Raw genomic sequence first — 15,673 nt, 5'->3', positions numbered from 1 at the left:
TATTTTGCAATCGTTTTCTGTCCAAATAAATCACTCGATTGCGAAATTAAACGTTGATCTTGTGCATGATGTGGGTGCGTAACGATTATTGCATCGCCTGAATGGTGGCTTTCACTTTCGGTTGTCACATTTGTGAGGGTGTGAGGGGATGTTTAGTACATAAACGGAAGGAACAACAGATTCTTCGTTTCCGCTCCGTTCTCTACTTGTCCCCTTTAAATGGTGCGTGCTATGTGTGGGTAGCGGCAGCTGTGGCAACCCCTTGATGGGCCCTTAAAATCGGGTGGCGTAATGTATGTGCACACGCCACACTGCTCCATGCAACGCCCACACAATAATCGACGCTACAGTGGGGGAGGGATACCAGATTAGCAGGCAATAAAAATGCGTTTATCTTCATCATGATTTTATTATGTTGCTGTTAATAATGTTGACAAGGTGGGAAAAATGAAGGGGACAATGAATGGTTATAAAATGTCCTAGTTCTTACACCAATGGAGTAATAGCACAATGCTTGTCCGGGGTTCGTAAGATCGACGATTAGAGTCGGTTTATGTGAAAGTAGCGAAGAAAGGAAGTGGTCTATCGGAATATCGATCTTAACCCCAGATTATTACAATCTAAATTGTCCATACAGCGTGCGTTGTCCAAGGCTTGCGGTTTTTATTATCAACTTTTAGGAATGTTTCTTATCATCTACAAAGTTTTAGGCTTCCCATAAACAGTAAACACAAAACATTTGGCTATTTTTCGAATTCTGCGTGATCTAAATTTAAATCTTCATTGCGATTGGCACTATCAACTCTCTTGTTATCAACTACCCGATGCAGATGAACTCCGTTTAAAAAAAAAGAGGGCTCATTGTCGAGTTTCGATTGGCACATCTGGGACTCCTCACGCCTGTCAATTGAAGTGGACAGTTTCACACCAGTTTTCTCATTTCCATTGTTACCACTGCTGCATGTGCTCTGCCAGGATCCAACGATCGAATGTACTGTACGGTGTTCCGATACACTTTAAAGGCGGTACCAATTTGTCGGGTGTGCAGTGGGTTGGAAAATTGAGGCGTATAATATTTCAATTGAACGCATTGATATGATTTGCCTCCCTAGGGTGGCGGATACGCATGTTTGAGGTGCTGCGGATCATTTTATTTTCCGTTCCTGGTGCTAATAGAATGTTGTTAGCTGAGAGGTCGTAAGCAAGCCGGAGTCGAGCGGTTGTTCGATTTATTAGATTTATCTTGTGATTTCGGGAACGCAAACCTTTTGGTTGAAGTGCAGACGAAAATCTATTTAGTGACGGGGAATGGAGAACATAAACCCAACAAGGTACTTTGCTGGTGCTGATTGATTTTTGATTGATGGTTAAAGGCCAAATTTGAAGTGGACAAACCTCATCGGGAATGCTGGAAATACTTGCGTTAGAAAGGGTCTTCTATCAAAATTGCTTTCAATGCCTTTATAATTCCATCAGTTTCTCTAATGTCATTTGCCGATTAATGTACCTAATGTATGTGTTTATGGTACTATTTTTATTGCTTATATTTCAAATTGTTTCCGCTGAAAATTATGTCAAGTGTACGTACATTCCGAAAGGTTTCTCAAATTTTCCTCTTTCATTCGGCAGGTATTTACTACACGATGGCCGTTGTTGGACCTGCAGCCGGCTACGTCATCGGGGGGCAGCTGCTTCTTTTCTACACGGACATGTTCGTCGTCGATGCCAGCACGTAAGTTGCCTGTATGCCATGACTGATTCCTACGGTCGCATCTTTTCAATCTTCCCCTGCTCTGCTACTCGATCGCAAGTGTGAAAAGTTTTCTCACAGGATGTCTAACAACGTTACAACAACGCTCTCGTAACACAAGGACCACAAGGAAGAATTGATCATCTTTTAATCTACCCTTTCCCCGAGAGTTCACAAGCTATCCATCATGATGCGGGCCCAGCTGTACTTTGTAGGAAAACTTGCGGCTGCCTTTGCATACCGTACAGTACGCTTACAAACGTGCAGGACCACGTGACACAACGCGTTACATTTAATATTTATAAATTCAAATTGCCTTCAATATTCCTTCCCAGGTGTAATATTCACCAGCTCCTTCTATAGTCATTTTATGGACGATAAACCCGTCGATGTCTCTCAGGGCTTGTTCTCGGTGAAAAACGATCGTTTTACAGTTTGGCCACAGAGATTTTACTCCTCATTTTCTTACGCTTACTCACTTACGATACTCGGGGTTCTGGGCTGGTGCAATCAGGTGTGAACACGTGTGTACGAACCCCGTTTGCTCTACACCAACCACGCTGCGAACGGTTAACCATAGATACCGCATCGTCGTTGCCTACTGGCATGCTAAACGGGAGGCTCGAATAAGACGCATGCTGCAGCATCGTTGTGCCGAGCGTGGATGAAAAATGGCTTGCTTTAATAAAGCATTTTGCGGTCGCGCCGTCGAGCTATGGTTTGTTGCCAGATGATTGGCCTCATAATGAGAGCGGCGAGGAAATGGTTCATTTCCTCCCGATGTGCACAATGCCTGACTTTCGGTTCGGCTGCCGTTTGCTGGTATTATGCTGGTGTTTACTGGTGAATCTTCTTTGCTTCATGCCACGAAATAGAACGTGCTATGTGAGTCAGACTGTTGCAATAGATAGTAACCAGGATACATGTTACAAAAGAAGAACTAAATAAGATAAGAAGTGGAGCTAAAGGAGCGAAGATGGATAGATTGAATCTCACTGGCATATTCTATAGGAGATGCCAGAATGATCTTACTAGAATAACTGTACAATCCAGGTGTTGAGTTTTATTGCATTTTTTTTTTACTTTAAACTCTAAGCCTCTAAAGGCTTAAGGGGGGGCTTCGGTATTTTATTTTATTTATTCTCATTTACTTTTTATATTTTTATATGAGTGCTTATCTTTGCAAGAGTATTGTGTAAAACTTTGAAATCAATCGAAGCAAAACTGAAAAAGATATTGATTTTTGAAAATCCGCCTTTCATACAAGGCTCAGAGCATCTCGCAACTTTGAATCGCGATTCCCAAAACCTACGTTTTCAAACTCGGTGCCCATCGTAGCATAAAAACTACTGGACCGATTGATTTGAAATTTTAAACACTTAATCTTCATACTATTTGCCTGGTAGCCCCGTCGAGATTTTGTAAAAATTGTTGATGCTTTTTTTTAAACAATTTTTTTTAATTATGTAAAACTCGATTTTTGAGCCAACATCGAAAAAAGCATCACTTTTTTAACTTTAATAATCTGCCAAAAATTGAAAAATGAGAAATTCAACAAAAACTCGACGGGGCTACCAGGATAAACTTATAATCTAACAAAAGAATATTCATTTGTATATTTCTGATGACCAGGCATGTTGCTATGATGGGCACCGCAAAAAGTACTTTTTTGCAAACTTGCCTTTCTAGATTGGATGCCATGAACGTAGTTTTGATCAAATTTTCCCCAAAATAGAACCAAATATTCTTGAAAAGTTGTAGTTTAATATGACATTCACTTAAATAAATTAATTTGAATAGTTTTTTCACTAAAAATCGTCAAAAATAAGCCTTTTTTGGACCCGAAATAACCAAAGCCCCCCCTTAACAAAACACCAAAAGGCGAATTTCATAAAAATGTCTGATTCTTTAATTCCAATTTCGAGGAGTCCACTGCCGGCTATTATCTGCGGCGGCTGAGGCCTGAGGAAATAGTCGCACAAAATATGAACACATTTTAAGCTGCCCCAAACTACATTTTAATTATTTGTCGATACGATGATTGATGTGTGCGAGATATGGTCTACCGATTGTCCCTGTGATTGATCGGGGGCTCAGGTTTGCTAATGAATGGACACCAGCCACACATGGCCTTCCTGGTGCACATGGCACCTGGCATCGTGCTAGTGGCGTTGAACCGGAAGAAACACGATGCGTCGCTGTCCAATATGCCGGTGCATGCCTCGAAACAAAAAAAAAACCACCGTTCAGATGACCGCGAGGTTTTGGGCCACAAGTTGGACCAGCGACCACCCTTGCTCGCCCGGCTAAATCCCGTATGTAATCCATGGGAAAGTTGATTTTAATGAATGAAACTTCGAAAACGGTGAGGTTTGTCTCTTGGTCCCATTTTTCTGTGGATTTTATGCTGCGTATTCCGTTTTTGTTTTTGTTCTCAGCATTGCCCCTGGAGTACCCGTAGTCCTGTAGTGTCAGGTCAATGTTGCGTTTCGTTTGCGTTTATTCCAACTGCCCAGTAGCCCTTCGTTGTTCTCGGAGAGTACAGAGGAAACCAGTGGGATGCATTTATCATTTTTTAATTGTCGTTTGCTGTTGCTAGTATACCGCTGATTCCACAGCTACCGACGTTCGTTGGTCTGCGAGTTGTCAGGTCGCACGAGTTGAGCTTACGCGGATAACGCGCAAACCAACAGGAATTCGGAGTCAATAAGACCAGGCTTAAATCTCGTTTCATTGTGTGGGCGAAAGAACGATATCGTTCTTCTTCTTCTTTGAAAGAATGCTGGTAAAATTGCGAAACAATGCAGGGGAGAGTATTGTAGCTAACCGTGATGGTACACGAGATACTCCACCAACCAGCGAATGGCGTTACTGTTGGTCTGCATAAGCGGCGCACATACACGCACCTTGCTTGGCGCCCTTACTGCCACCATTAAAATCACTTTTTATTTGCACGCATTGCAATGCTTCGCAGGGTGAAGAAGGGCTTCATGGGGTACCACGATCACGTTGCAACTTTATTATTCTATTTATTAACCTCATGCTACTGCCGCTGGATTGTGTTCCGTTTTCGAACAGGTTGGGACTGACGCCCCACAGCAAGGTGTGGGTTGGCGCCTGGTGGATTGGGTTCGTTTTTATGGCTGCCTTCTGTCTGCTGCTGGCCATACCCATCCTGGCGTACCCATCGTCCTTACCCGGTTCCGAGAAGCTGGAGAAAGTGTCGGAAGCGCACCAGGGCGACAGTGGTAGCGGCGGTGACCGCCAGGAAACATTCACCCAGATCAAACAGATTCCGCGGGCGCTGCTGGCGTTGCTACGCAATCCGACTTTTTTCTTCCTCAACCTGGCCGGCGCTTCCGAGGGTCTGGTCATATCGGGCTTCGCCGTGTTTCTGCCGAAGCTGATTGAGAATCAGTTCAGTGTAACTGCCGTCTGGTCGGCGTTACTGATGGGTAAGTCAATACCGCAAGAATATCCCTGTAGTGGCGTGCTAATTTGTATATTTTTTCATGAATTCCGTCTCGTCAACAGGCATCATCACTGTGCCAGCCGGTGGCGGAGGAACATTTCTCGGGGGGTATTTGGTGAAGAAGCTTCATTTATCCTGCTCCGGGATCATAAAGTTTTGTCTGTTCGCCACCATCTTTGCGGCCCTGTTCACCGTTTGCTTCTTCCTATCCTGCCCGAATCTAACGTTCGCCGGAGTAACGGCTTCCTACTTTCCTCATGACAATGTCCAGGGCATCCAGGCACACACCAGCGAGTACCGGGAGCTGTACTATTTACCCAAGAATCTGAACAACGCGTGCAACGATCGGTGTGCTTGCAGCCGACAGAGCTATGAACCGATCTGTGGTGCCGACGGAGTCATGTACTATTCGCCATGCCATGCCGGATGCAGCGAAGAGATCAACTTGGAAAATGCGAAGGTCTATCGGGATTGCACCTGTATCAACGCGACTTTCCACGGGAATCAATACGGTAGCTATGATGCGGTCAATAAAATGTGCGAATCGCAGTGCGGAAATCATTTGTGGATCTTCGTCGGCCTGTGCTGTCTTGTGATGTTTTTCACTTTCGGTGCAACGATGCCGGCCCTATCGGCCACACTGCGCTGCGTGCATGATGATCAGCGTTCGTTTGCCCTTGGTATACAGTGGATCAAGGTCCGGCTACTAGGCACAATACCTGCACCCATGATCTTCGGCCGGCTTATCGATGACACGTGCATTTTGTGGCAGGAGTCCAGCTGCGACGATCATGGGGCTTGTTTGGTTTATGATAATGCTTTCATGAGCAAGTGAGTAGAAGACAGTAGGGGCGAGGGAACAACAGCACATAATCATATCGCTCCGATTGCTTACAGGTACATGCTGCTTTTGGCGCTCATCGGAAAGGCATGCTCGATATTGTTCTTTTTCGGCGCCTGGTTCTACTACATTCCACCCAAAGCTCTATCCAACGGGAACGGCTATGAAGAGGAGAAGGCTGGGCGAAAGCTAGCCGAAGCCAATGGCCATGCCACTCCGGTCACCGTCACAACCGTAGAAAAGTATTGAACTCGATAGTCACAAGGCGTAAACTATATGTGGAAGTTTTTTCATGTTTAAACCATCGTGCTCACCTATTCATGCCGATCGTCATCGACATGATTTCACACTTAAATGGACGATAGATAGTTTGTGTGGCGTTTACGTGCGAATCTCCGGTGTTCCAGGCGCTCCAGGTTGTAGGTAAGCTCTTTTTGCGTCGATGTCGTAATCTGGACGTTTATAGTCAGCAATTTTATATGATATACGTAACTAAGTAGATCTGCTTCTTCTTGAATCTCAGGATTGACTGAAAGTATCGATAAGAAACAATAATTCCAGTATTTCAACATGTTCCGAATAACGTTGTTTTATTTTCTCAAACCGAACAATCGAACTTTGCCATAAGAGTAGCAATATCTGCCCGTACTGCCAACCAAATGTGTAGTAAATAAGTTAAGAGATTGATGGGAAATAAATCAGAAATGTAAATTCGTAATGTAGATGCGACCGGAAATCAAAACCTTGACAGATAAGAGTTTTGTGAGAATCGATGAGTAATAATCCGAATTTTATTGTATTATCCGTTTCATTGATCTGCTTCTATTCCTTGAAAATTTGTCGAGGAATTATGAGCAATCCAGCTAGCAAGCATCTCGACAAAAACGGCGTTTCTAATATTGTCATCATTTCTTGTGTGCAACAAATAAAACATGTCGTGATAGCAATGTTTGTGATCCATTATTTTTTATAATTCAGTTGTTTTCCTTTTATATATTGTAGCACTTTTGACTCTACATAGTCGTATTTCCCAGGACTTACAGGGGGAAATCTGGATGGCGATGTTGAATCAGGTTGGTCTTTCGTGTCCTGCAGAAGGACATAAGAGTTGAAGTTATTCAAGGTTGTCGTGGATTCTTGATCACTATATGAGTCCGCGTCCGATGCGGAGTTGGGGGACAGTTCAAGTGATACTGCCGTTTGACCCTCATCAGCAACAGCTTCAACACCATCGCTCGGAGTGTAATGGCCAGGACCATCACCGGCTCCAACTGCAGCAAGCCCCTCACCACAAATCATCGTAGTGTTCGGTGATATGATTTCACTACTTTCTTTGCTTGAAGTACAATGCCGGGCTGCGAGACTAGCAGGAGGCTCATTTATTCTACAAAAATGAAGAGAATTTTTAAAATGCCATTAATTTCAAACGACTTGCGTACCTTTTGCTGAGTATTTCGAAAACGTTGCGCGGTTCTATGGGATTGTTTTGCCACAATCCGGCGAGAGGTAGGCGATTCAGTCTATACGGCATCGTAGTGTTTGAAAACTGAGCCGAAAAGCGAAGATTATAAAACAAAGGTTACTTTGTTATTTCTTGAAATTTAATTAAACTGACCGACTAGATGTGTATAGTTTTTATGGGATAATATATAACGAAACAGAAGAACGCGTTGTACTCATATCCCGGTAAGTGATTGTTGAATATCTAATTTACATGAGAAGGCAAGAAAGTAAGTGAATCTCAATTACCTTTCATAATTAGATTGATAAAGTTCGAGTCCTAGGAGGTCAAGCCAGCTCGCTAACATTCTCGCCACGATTGCCTCAAAATTCTCCCCAGATTTACGTTTTCTGTATCACTCGTCGACAATATCGATGCTGCATCTAATGCTGTATGTTCTTTCCAATAATCTCATTATGAATCGTACGCTTATTGTTGATCTATTTATTACCATTGAGTTCGATAGTCGTCTATCAGAGCTTTTGTAATTCGTACGGGGTAGGAATAAAAAAAAAAAATAACTGGTATTTTATCTGGACCGGAAAAATTACCCCATTCTATGTACTAGTTGTTGTTATGGAAGCATAGAGAAGCTTATGTGAATCACGTTATTATCAGATGTTTCAATGTGTGGCTGAATCAAATTATTTTGGTCTAATTCACATTGATGCAGAATTAAACTATTTGAAGGTACTTCAGATTGATGATGAATCAAACTATTATGATCTTCTTCACAATGCTGTAGAATCAAGTGATTTTGAACTTCTTCGCATGGTTGCTGAATTAAACTGTTTTCAGATACTTCACACTCTTGCTGAATATAATCGCTTTGAATAATTTCATAGTCTTGATGTATCAAATTAATTTGCTGTGCTTGTGTTTGGGGCTGTGGAGAGCTGACAGGATGTTTCTGTACATTTTTTTTCTTTAGCTTTGCTCTTGGGATCGATTTTTTAACCCGTTTCTGTCGTGATCGCTGAACAGCATGGCAGCAACAGTGTCGAAGGAACTTCTCCACTTTTTCAAAAGTAAACCTAGGATCGACATCGCTTACTATAAGATAGAATAGTTGGATTGTGTTTGGAAATGCAGCCAATGGAATTTTGGTGATGTATTTTTCGGTTCCTGCTCGATTTTTTGCTGCACCAGTCCATGAACACGTCGTAAGAAATGTTCTACTAAAAAACTGATCGATCACATGGTAGCACATGCTGGCGCCACTTTCATTTTGCAGATCTTCATGTTGCTTCGCAAAGTTGGAACGTATGACTCTCACGAATTCCGCTGAAGAAGCGTCTGCCTCTAAGCGTTCTAAATCTTGAAACGAATCAACCGGAACCAACGTATATTCCGGCTGTTGCTGGATACAGTGTTCCGTTTGGGTGACTTGCTCAATCAATGATTCAAACGTTTCTATTCCATCGTTGTTACTAATGTCTTGTTGCGGTAATCCCACGATGGAAGCGTATTTTTTGTTGAGCTCATCATACGCTTCGTTCAGTATACTGATCGTTTTGTTGGCTATCTCCAGTTCAATTTCCAGTTTACTGCATCGCATGCAATGGGTCATGGTTTCTTTATCTTCTGGGTACTTTGATCAATCTAGAAACGATGGAATATCAAAATTAATTGAACGTGCATTACTGTGCAGAATTTTGTCGATTTGACAAACTCAACAAGACCTTATCTAGGTCATACGATGAGATGTATAGTAAACAATACTTGAATGGTATTTCCCAGCACTCCTCTGTCGTGAGAATGATGATCGGCTAGATTAGTTTGATCTACCGCTTGGATTAAGCCGTTCAACGCGTTTTTTCGCAAAAACTACCATAGAATTTGGTGTTTACTTTGATGTTTAGGGTGCCGTACGGGAGAACTAAAAAACTATTAAAAACATCTTGTACGTAAAACTTTAGTCAATTTCTCCTGCACCGTTGAATTACTCACACTTATTACTAAACAGGAGCGAAGAAACAGGAGGTTTCCGTGAATATTTTACACTTTTTCGAGAAAAAATCCTTCCTCGAATGGTTTCCGTGCTTCTCGCGATTTCCGTAAACAAACTACACAAGTACCATGTTTGACATATAGGAGGCGCTCGTGTCGCAGAAAAGATTTTGTTTACGAAAATCGCGAGAAAGACGAAAAAGTCGAAAAATAGTAAAATATTCGCTGAAATCTCCTGTTTCTTAGCTCCTGTTTCCTGGTTCCTAGTGAGAGAGTTCTAGTGATTTCTTGATCAGTTGTTTGTTCTTAATTCCGAATTCCACGGCACTATTTGCAGCTGAGCAGAAGATAGATCTCACAAGAGGGTCATAATCATTACGGCAGAGGTCTGATAAGAATTTGCCCTTGGATACACGGCCGATGTTGTGTGTTAATCTTGCTTTTCTATCAATTTTAGGTTTGTTATTTTGCCTCCTGGATTTTCAAGGCGCCATGTCTCATTGCATGCGCTGCAATAAACTAACAATCGAGCTTGAGGTGGCACAAAAAACGATCAGCATACTGAACGATGCATACGATGAGTTGAACAAAAAATATGTATCTCTCCTAGAAATGACCAAACATGACAATAGGAACAATGAGCGAATCGAAACAATAGAAACAGTAAAGGAGCAAGTGCCCCAAGAACACCCACCGCAATATACTTTGGCGCCGGTGGATTCGCTGGAAGACTTGAAGCGTTTAGAGGCATCTGCTTCCTCCGAGGAGTTCGTGAGAATCATACGATCAGATTTCGCCAAGAAACACGAAGATCTGCCACGGGGTAACGGCGACAGCATAAGTTATCAGGTGGTCGATCTATTTTTCACGCGAGCATTTCTGACCATGTGTTCCTGGACTGGTACAATGAAACATGGACCAGGGGAGGAAACCAGACACTCAAAAATCCCAATGGTTTCATTCACAAACACAATACAACTGTTTTACCATGTTGTCAACGATGTAGATCCGAGTTACACTCTGGAAAAGACGGAAAACTTTCTCAAAAAATGTTGCAGGCATGCTATACAGCGGTTGAAACATAAACGATTGAGAAAATCGGTCGCCAAGCCAAGAGGAAAGAAAAATACCAACAAACACGCGACCCAGTCCCAACATCGGTGCAAACCGTCGGCAGTTACTTCAATCGAACCACCGGGCGAAGTACCACAAAACGGTGTACTCTTGCCACAATGCGAAATTCCGCAAAACCATCTAATTCATCCACACATCGAAGCATCGGAAAGCAATATGATACATATTAGCTTCTCCGTGCTGCCATAGCAAGATCCAACGTAGCCGCAGCGTGTTCAGAGGAATTTTTCCTTGTATGCGGTCGTATATGACCGGCATAAATGAACTGCCTTACTTATGATGATCTCATCTCAGTAGTACTTAGGGAAAATCAACGATATCTTTATTGAATTAGATAGTTCTTGTATCAAGTTGTCTCCTACTTGTACTAAAACACGTGCCTGATCTCCAACTGCCTGAACTGAAGAAGACCTTTTACTAAAAGAGTAACTGTATGTATTCTTCGACTATATTAAAAATAAAATCGGAAAGTGCATAAAGTTCAGCCTGATTCTTTTGTAGGCATATAAGTGATGAAAAGGTTTTGGATTTCTTTTGGGTATCGGTGTTCGCGCATCAGTTGCTGTTGCGGATAATGTGGATGAGACCTGGAAATCGTGTGTTGGTCCTCCGGTTGTCAATAACGAAATTCACTATGGCGGCGGGACAAGCGCCTTGACTTCACGTGATTGAAACACCTCGGCGGATGGAGTTCGCTCGAATCGTTTCGAGTTTACAAAAAAACATCGAGCCGAGAAGGTTGGAAAGGATAATTTCTGTTCTTTTTGTGGTTTTGTACTACAGAATCCCCGCAAGAAACGCATTCGGTGGGTCGGAGAGTTTATCGAAAAATCGCCCAGTGCCAACAAAAAGGGGTGGACGCGAAATATTGAGAGCATCGCACGACGACCGAAAACAATCGTCAATCATCAAGCTGCTGTGATTTGCGTGATGCGTGTGTTGTGTGCATTTCGATCGTGGCTCAACTAGCGGAAGTGGAAAATAGGTTGACCACGACGACACGGGTGGTTAGTGGGAGGCTGTTTCTTTGTTGTCCGTCCGTCCGTGCACTTTCTTCTGCGAGAAGATCCGCTAACGGTGCCCCAGCTCTTCCGTACAGGTGTTTGCCGCTTTGCACAAAAGAACAAGAGTTATCGACGTTTGTGAGGGGCTCTACTTAGATCTGCTCTTGTTTGTCATCACGCTTTCCACGGAGTTTGCTCAGGTGTGTTTTAGGCCAGCTCGTTTGTAGTTGTGTAACTCTGCTCGTGGCGTCCTACCTAGGTCCGATAGGTGAAGGGGAGGAATTTCCACCAGCTGGAGTTCCTTTTATGCGCGGGGTTGATGATCGATTTTCTTTGAAATGTCACCTCGCTATCGGAAATCGGACACCTAGAAGGCCATGACCATGTTTCGTAACCTGTGGGCCTGTGCACCACCAACTGGGTCGCAGCAGAAACAGCTGTGTTTATGTTCTGCTCGGCAACATAGATCGAAGTAGCGTGATCCCTTCACCGTTTTACCTCCGCTGGGGGTACGGCTAGCCCGAGTGAACCACACCAGCCAGGGATTGGGAGCATGATATTTGAAGCTGTCGTGGCAAGCCCACAGGATAGAGCAAATCGCATAACTTTTCGTTCAGTTATTTTAGGGGCTTCTTTCAGTGCACACCCATCAACGACGACGGTGCGACAACGGTCAATCCAACAAACCGCCGCGTCGTCCAAGAAAACAGATTTAGCTTCCCAGTGTTTCCCGTGGATTTGCTATCGCCATTCGAGAGTGATGCTGTATTTATAATTCCCTGGCATGTTTTGTGCATCTCTCCCGCGGTCACGTCTTTTTCGTCTTTTTGTGCTACGTGTGAGTGGTTGGGTTTTTGGGGGTATTTCTAAGTGCTGCTGACCTGGCCTGCTGTGGTCAGCTTTTACAACACGCTGCTGCACGTGGTTTTGTGGTAAATTTGGTTTTGTGTTCATCAAAGTATGCTGATTGCCGATTGCTATCCCAATCCTCTCGCAGCTGTTTAAAGTTCTGAAGTGGTTTGTACGTGAGTTTAGTCCTAAATTTGGTGTACACTGTGAGGAAGAGCATTGCCTAGAAGTGTTTATAGTTTGTAGCTGTGCTGCGTGTGGGTGCGTGTAAATAGAATACCGTAGCCGTGGTCGTCACCGTGAAAAGCCGTACATTTGGAAGGTAAGTGGAATGATACTTAATACCTACGCATATGATACTTAACACTTGAACATATTTTAATGAGAATATTGCAAAATCCGGTCACCCAGGAGGCCGGTAGGCAGAGAGCGCACGAGGTTTTGAAACCAGAAATGGCACGCCGCAACCCTCGTGACCGTGAGCCAAAACTTCAATGCCAGCTTGATTTCCAAAAAGTAGTCACCACAGCCCCCCAGCCATCGGCCAGGCGAGTTGTTGGTTCGGAAACCTTTTTACCGTGCTACGATGATGTGGTTTGGAGTCGCGAGATGCTTTCCAATCAAGCTGAAGCACACACAAAACTCACACAACCCCCCTTAGCACACACAGACACGTGGGTGAGTCGGAAGGTGCGTGTTGGGCAACAGCTGGTACAGCCGGTTGGGAAAGAGGTCTGGCTGCGGTGGCGGCTGGGTCCGATTGTGTCACCAACAATAAGCGCCGCCGACTATGGTTTCCGAGGCATTCGACCAAAGAGAAAGAGAGCCCTGCCCACCACACTTTGTATTCCACCAGCAGCACCACTAACGTCTTACGCAGTTCAGTGCGTAACCCTTTCCACGGCGCGCCGTATGGCTTTGGTCCTATCGTCGGGTCCTATCCTTTCTTTCCTCTTTCGAGCCTTTCCTTTTATCTCTAGCCACGGCTCATGCTCGCATCTCTTCTCTCCCATGCACGACGCACCACTTCCGTGTGCCCCGTAATGCGTGGTTGCTCGGTTGGCCATCTTATCATGCCATCTCGGTGAGCCGCGTGAGGCCTGAGGCTACGCAACGTCACAAACAAGCACGGGCGCGGGAGTTTTTTTTTTTGGGAACCCCGCTTCGCTCCTTCTTTTCCTTCCCTGCCACACATGAAATGCTATCAAAAATCGTGCTCCTCCCACGGCCGCACTTTCTTGAGGCATTTTTGAAATGAACCCCCCCAGACACTCTGCCGATACGCTTGATAATGCGCCATTACGTAACTGATTTTCATGTGCGTTTCGTTGGCTTACATTTCTTTGGTGAAATGTGTTGGGTTTTTTTTAACCTTTTTTGAAGATCGGCTGATGTCTGCAATGCTGCTGAGACCATGACCGGAATATACGCTTTTTTTCTACGTATCTTTCCCACCCTCCAAGCCGATCGGGTATTACTGTATAGGATGATTGATTAGTTTCTGAACTTTCGTGGTTTGGTACAATAATTGAAGCAGACTGATAGTTTATGAAGTTGCCTATCTAAATACCTTGAAGCTTAATTCTGGCAAGGATTGAGAAAAACATGTTTGTAACTTCCTGTGCAACGCAATATCACAGGACACGGACTTAGCACAATGTCTAACAAACGGATGCGACGTACTTAGACAAAGAGTCGCGAGCACCAGGGAACAGGGGAAGCATATCAACTACGCACTAGAATGCTGGGCAAAGAAGTAGGGTGCCCGGCGGTACCAGCAGCATAAGCGACCAAACGCCCCAAGCTGTCGCACCATGGCCATGAGCACAACGAATGTGTTTTCGCGCTGTTTTGGGATTATGATATTGCATCTTTGTGTTATTGTGCGTCGCAATGTTGCGTCCAGCAAACCACCCAATTCTCTCCGTGGGATTTATGCTTATTGACCAACAGTGCGCTACTCCGCTGAATCCGAGCTTTAACTACTGTTCGCAGAGATTGCTGACTCATTTCATCAATCTGCCACGCTCACCCCAAGGTTCACGATTCATTTTTATAGCTATTGGGCTTTTGTCGATTTTAATTAAAAGTATGTTTCACTTTCCAAGTCCCGGCGTCCAAGCCCTGTTCGGGGTTGTGCACACAAAGCAAATGCAACGGAAGGCCATCTTATCAGTCACCGAGGATTGCGTTCGTTTACTGCTGATAACGTTTAGTGGTTCAGGATTCTTTCCTTTGCCAAGAATACGTCTCGCAGAGCGGCGGAAATTCTGTTTGGATTTCAAAACCAACCAACCAACTGCGTGTTGCGTGTGTTTCAGGGCTTTGCTGGGCGGGCTTTTAGTGCTTATCTTCGCTTTAAGACGATAATGTAGCATTTCTACCCCATGGCCGAAGCGAGCATGTGGACATAAATTCAAGCCAGTTGACATTTCTATGTCACGATTCTTCAAAATCGTGTCGAAAAACTGCTCTTCTCGCTGCCTGTAAACGGCCCAAAGTTCAAGGAAAACGATGCTAGACTCGACAACAAAATGAATGGGTTCGTTTTTGGGACCGAGAGGGGGTTATCATTATAATGACGTGGCACAGGTGTGAGAGAAGACTGTCATGGTTCAAGACCGGCAGTTTAAGGAATCCTCTGGGAGTCTAGGGCTCAAGTTTGTCACATTCGTATTCCCCGAAGACACGAAAGATCTCTCGCCAATGCTGGCAATCATTGCGATCGTGCACATTTTAATTACGCATCGCATCGACCACCTAGCTAGGGCAGGGGGCGTAAGTAGGCGCGTAGGGACGTACGGGACAATATGGTATGGTAGTCCTTCTTCACTCACCGAAAGACGAGCTTAGTAATTATGTAAAAAATGGCCCCATCACGGAGAGCGAAGGACTTGAGTCTCTTGAGAATTTTGCGCAGTTTTGAGTCGAGTATTAATTTTCGGTCGACTCACCCTCGTTCGGCGGTGCTTACATCGATGTTAAGCCATGGTGGCTGGTGCGCCCACACGCGCCCCCTTCCATCCTGATGACAACTACGGAATGATATTCGTGCTCTTGGTGCTCTAACGACTACGGCACAGCGGTGTTGGGGGCATACTCGAAAGCCAAACCCACCTTTTTGGGTGATTTCGGGGAAAGGAGGCAGGCCACCTCCGTCGCTCGTGGTGTG

The 15,673-nt window shown here is 44.3% G+C and overlaps 4 protein-coding genes across 12 annotated transcripts in view; 3 read left to right on the top strand and 1 right to left on the bottom strand.

Moving 5' to 3' along the window:
* Positions 1-6,790, top strand: part of LOC125959996 (solute carrier organic anion transporter family member 4A1) — an 18,729-nt gene extending 11,939 nt beyond the window's left edge. The window contains exons 4-7 of the mRNA XM_049693084.1: positions 1,630-1,732; positions 4,829-5,205; positions 5,285-6,053; positions 6,120-6,790. Of these exons, the coding sequence (XP_049549041.1) occupies positions 1,630-1,732; positions 4,829-5,205; positions 5,285-6,053; positions 6,120-6,312 (1,442 nt within the window). The 3' untranslated portion in view covers positions 6,313-6,790. The remainder of the gene's footprint in view (positions 1-1,629; positions 1,733-4,828; positions 5,206-5,284; positions 6,054-6,119) is intronic.
* A 1,198-nt stretch (positions 6,791-7,988) lies between these two features.
* Positions 7,989-9,631, bottom strand: LOC125951515 (uncharacterized). 3 transcript variants are annotated; one of them, XM_049680394.1, is made up of 3 exons: positions 9,515-9,631; positions 9,247-9,451; positions 7,989-9,166 (listed from the first exon to the last, which is right to left on the bottom strand). In XM_049680394.1, exon 3 carries the CDS (start codon positions 9,132-9,134, stop codon positions 8,139-8,141), a length of 996 nt encoding a protein of 331 aa, XP_049536351.1. In that variant the 5' UTR covers positions 9,135-9,166; positions 9,247-9,451; positions 9,515-9,631; the 3' UTR covers positions 7,989-8,138. The 3 variants fall into 3 exon arrangements, with proteins under 3 accessions (XP_049536351.1, XP_049536352.1, XP_049536354.1); XM_049680395.1 differs by having other exon boundaries at positions 9,287-9,451; XM_049680397.1 differs by lacking the exon at positions 9,247-9,451 and having other exon boundaries at positions 9,515-9,616.
* Positions 9,632-9,779: 148 nt separating this feature from the next.
* LOC125952055 (uncharacterized) lies at positions 9,780-11,053 on the top strand. The gene is made up of 2 exons (XM_049681287.1): positions 9,780-9,900; positions 9,972-11,053. The coding sequence occupies exon 2, from the start codon at positions 10,007-10,009 to the stop codon at positions 10,835-10,837; it is 831 nt and encodes a 276-aa protein (XP_049537244.1). The 5' UTR covers positions 9,780-9,900; positions 9,972-10,006; the 3' UTR covers positions 10,838-11,053.
* Positions 11,054-11,331: 278 nt separating this feature from the next.
* Positions 11,332-15,673, top strand: part of LOC125950645 (solute carrier organic anion transporter family member 4A1) — a 28,641-nt gene continuing 24,299 nt past the window's right edge. The window contains exons 1-2 of one of the 7 annotated variants that reach the window (XM_049678820.1): positions 11,332-11,386; positions 12,650-12,823. The gene's annotated coding sequence lies outside the window, so the exon portion shown is untranslated. Of the gene's footprint in view, positions 11,853-11,893; positions 12,824-15,673 lie in introns of those variants that run through there. The other 6 variants (XM_049678813.1, XM_049678819.1, XM_049678818.1 and 3 more) reach the window with 6 other exon arrangements.

This window comes from Anopheles darlingi, chromosome 2 (assembly GCF_943734745.1).
Source record: "Anopheles darlingi chromosome 2, idAnoDarlMG_H_01, whole genome shotgun sequence".
Taxonomy (NCBI): Eukaryota; Metazoa; Arthropoda; class Insecta; order Diptera; family Culicidae; genus Anopheles; species Anopheles darlingi.
This window is presented reverse-complemented; position numbering and strand designations above follow the sequence as displayed.

Coding starts and splice junctions, on each gene's coding strand:
- LOC125951515 (XM_049680394.1), bottom strand. CDS start 9,134: ATGACCCATTGCATGCGATGCAGTAAACTGGAAATTGAACTGGAGATA.
- LOC125952055 (XM_049681287.1), top strand. CDS start 10,007: ATGTCTCATTGCATGCGCTGCAATAAACTAACAATCGAGCTTGAGGTG.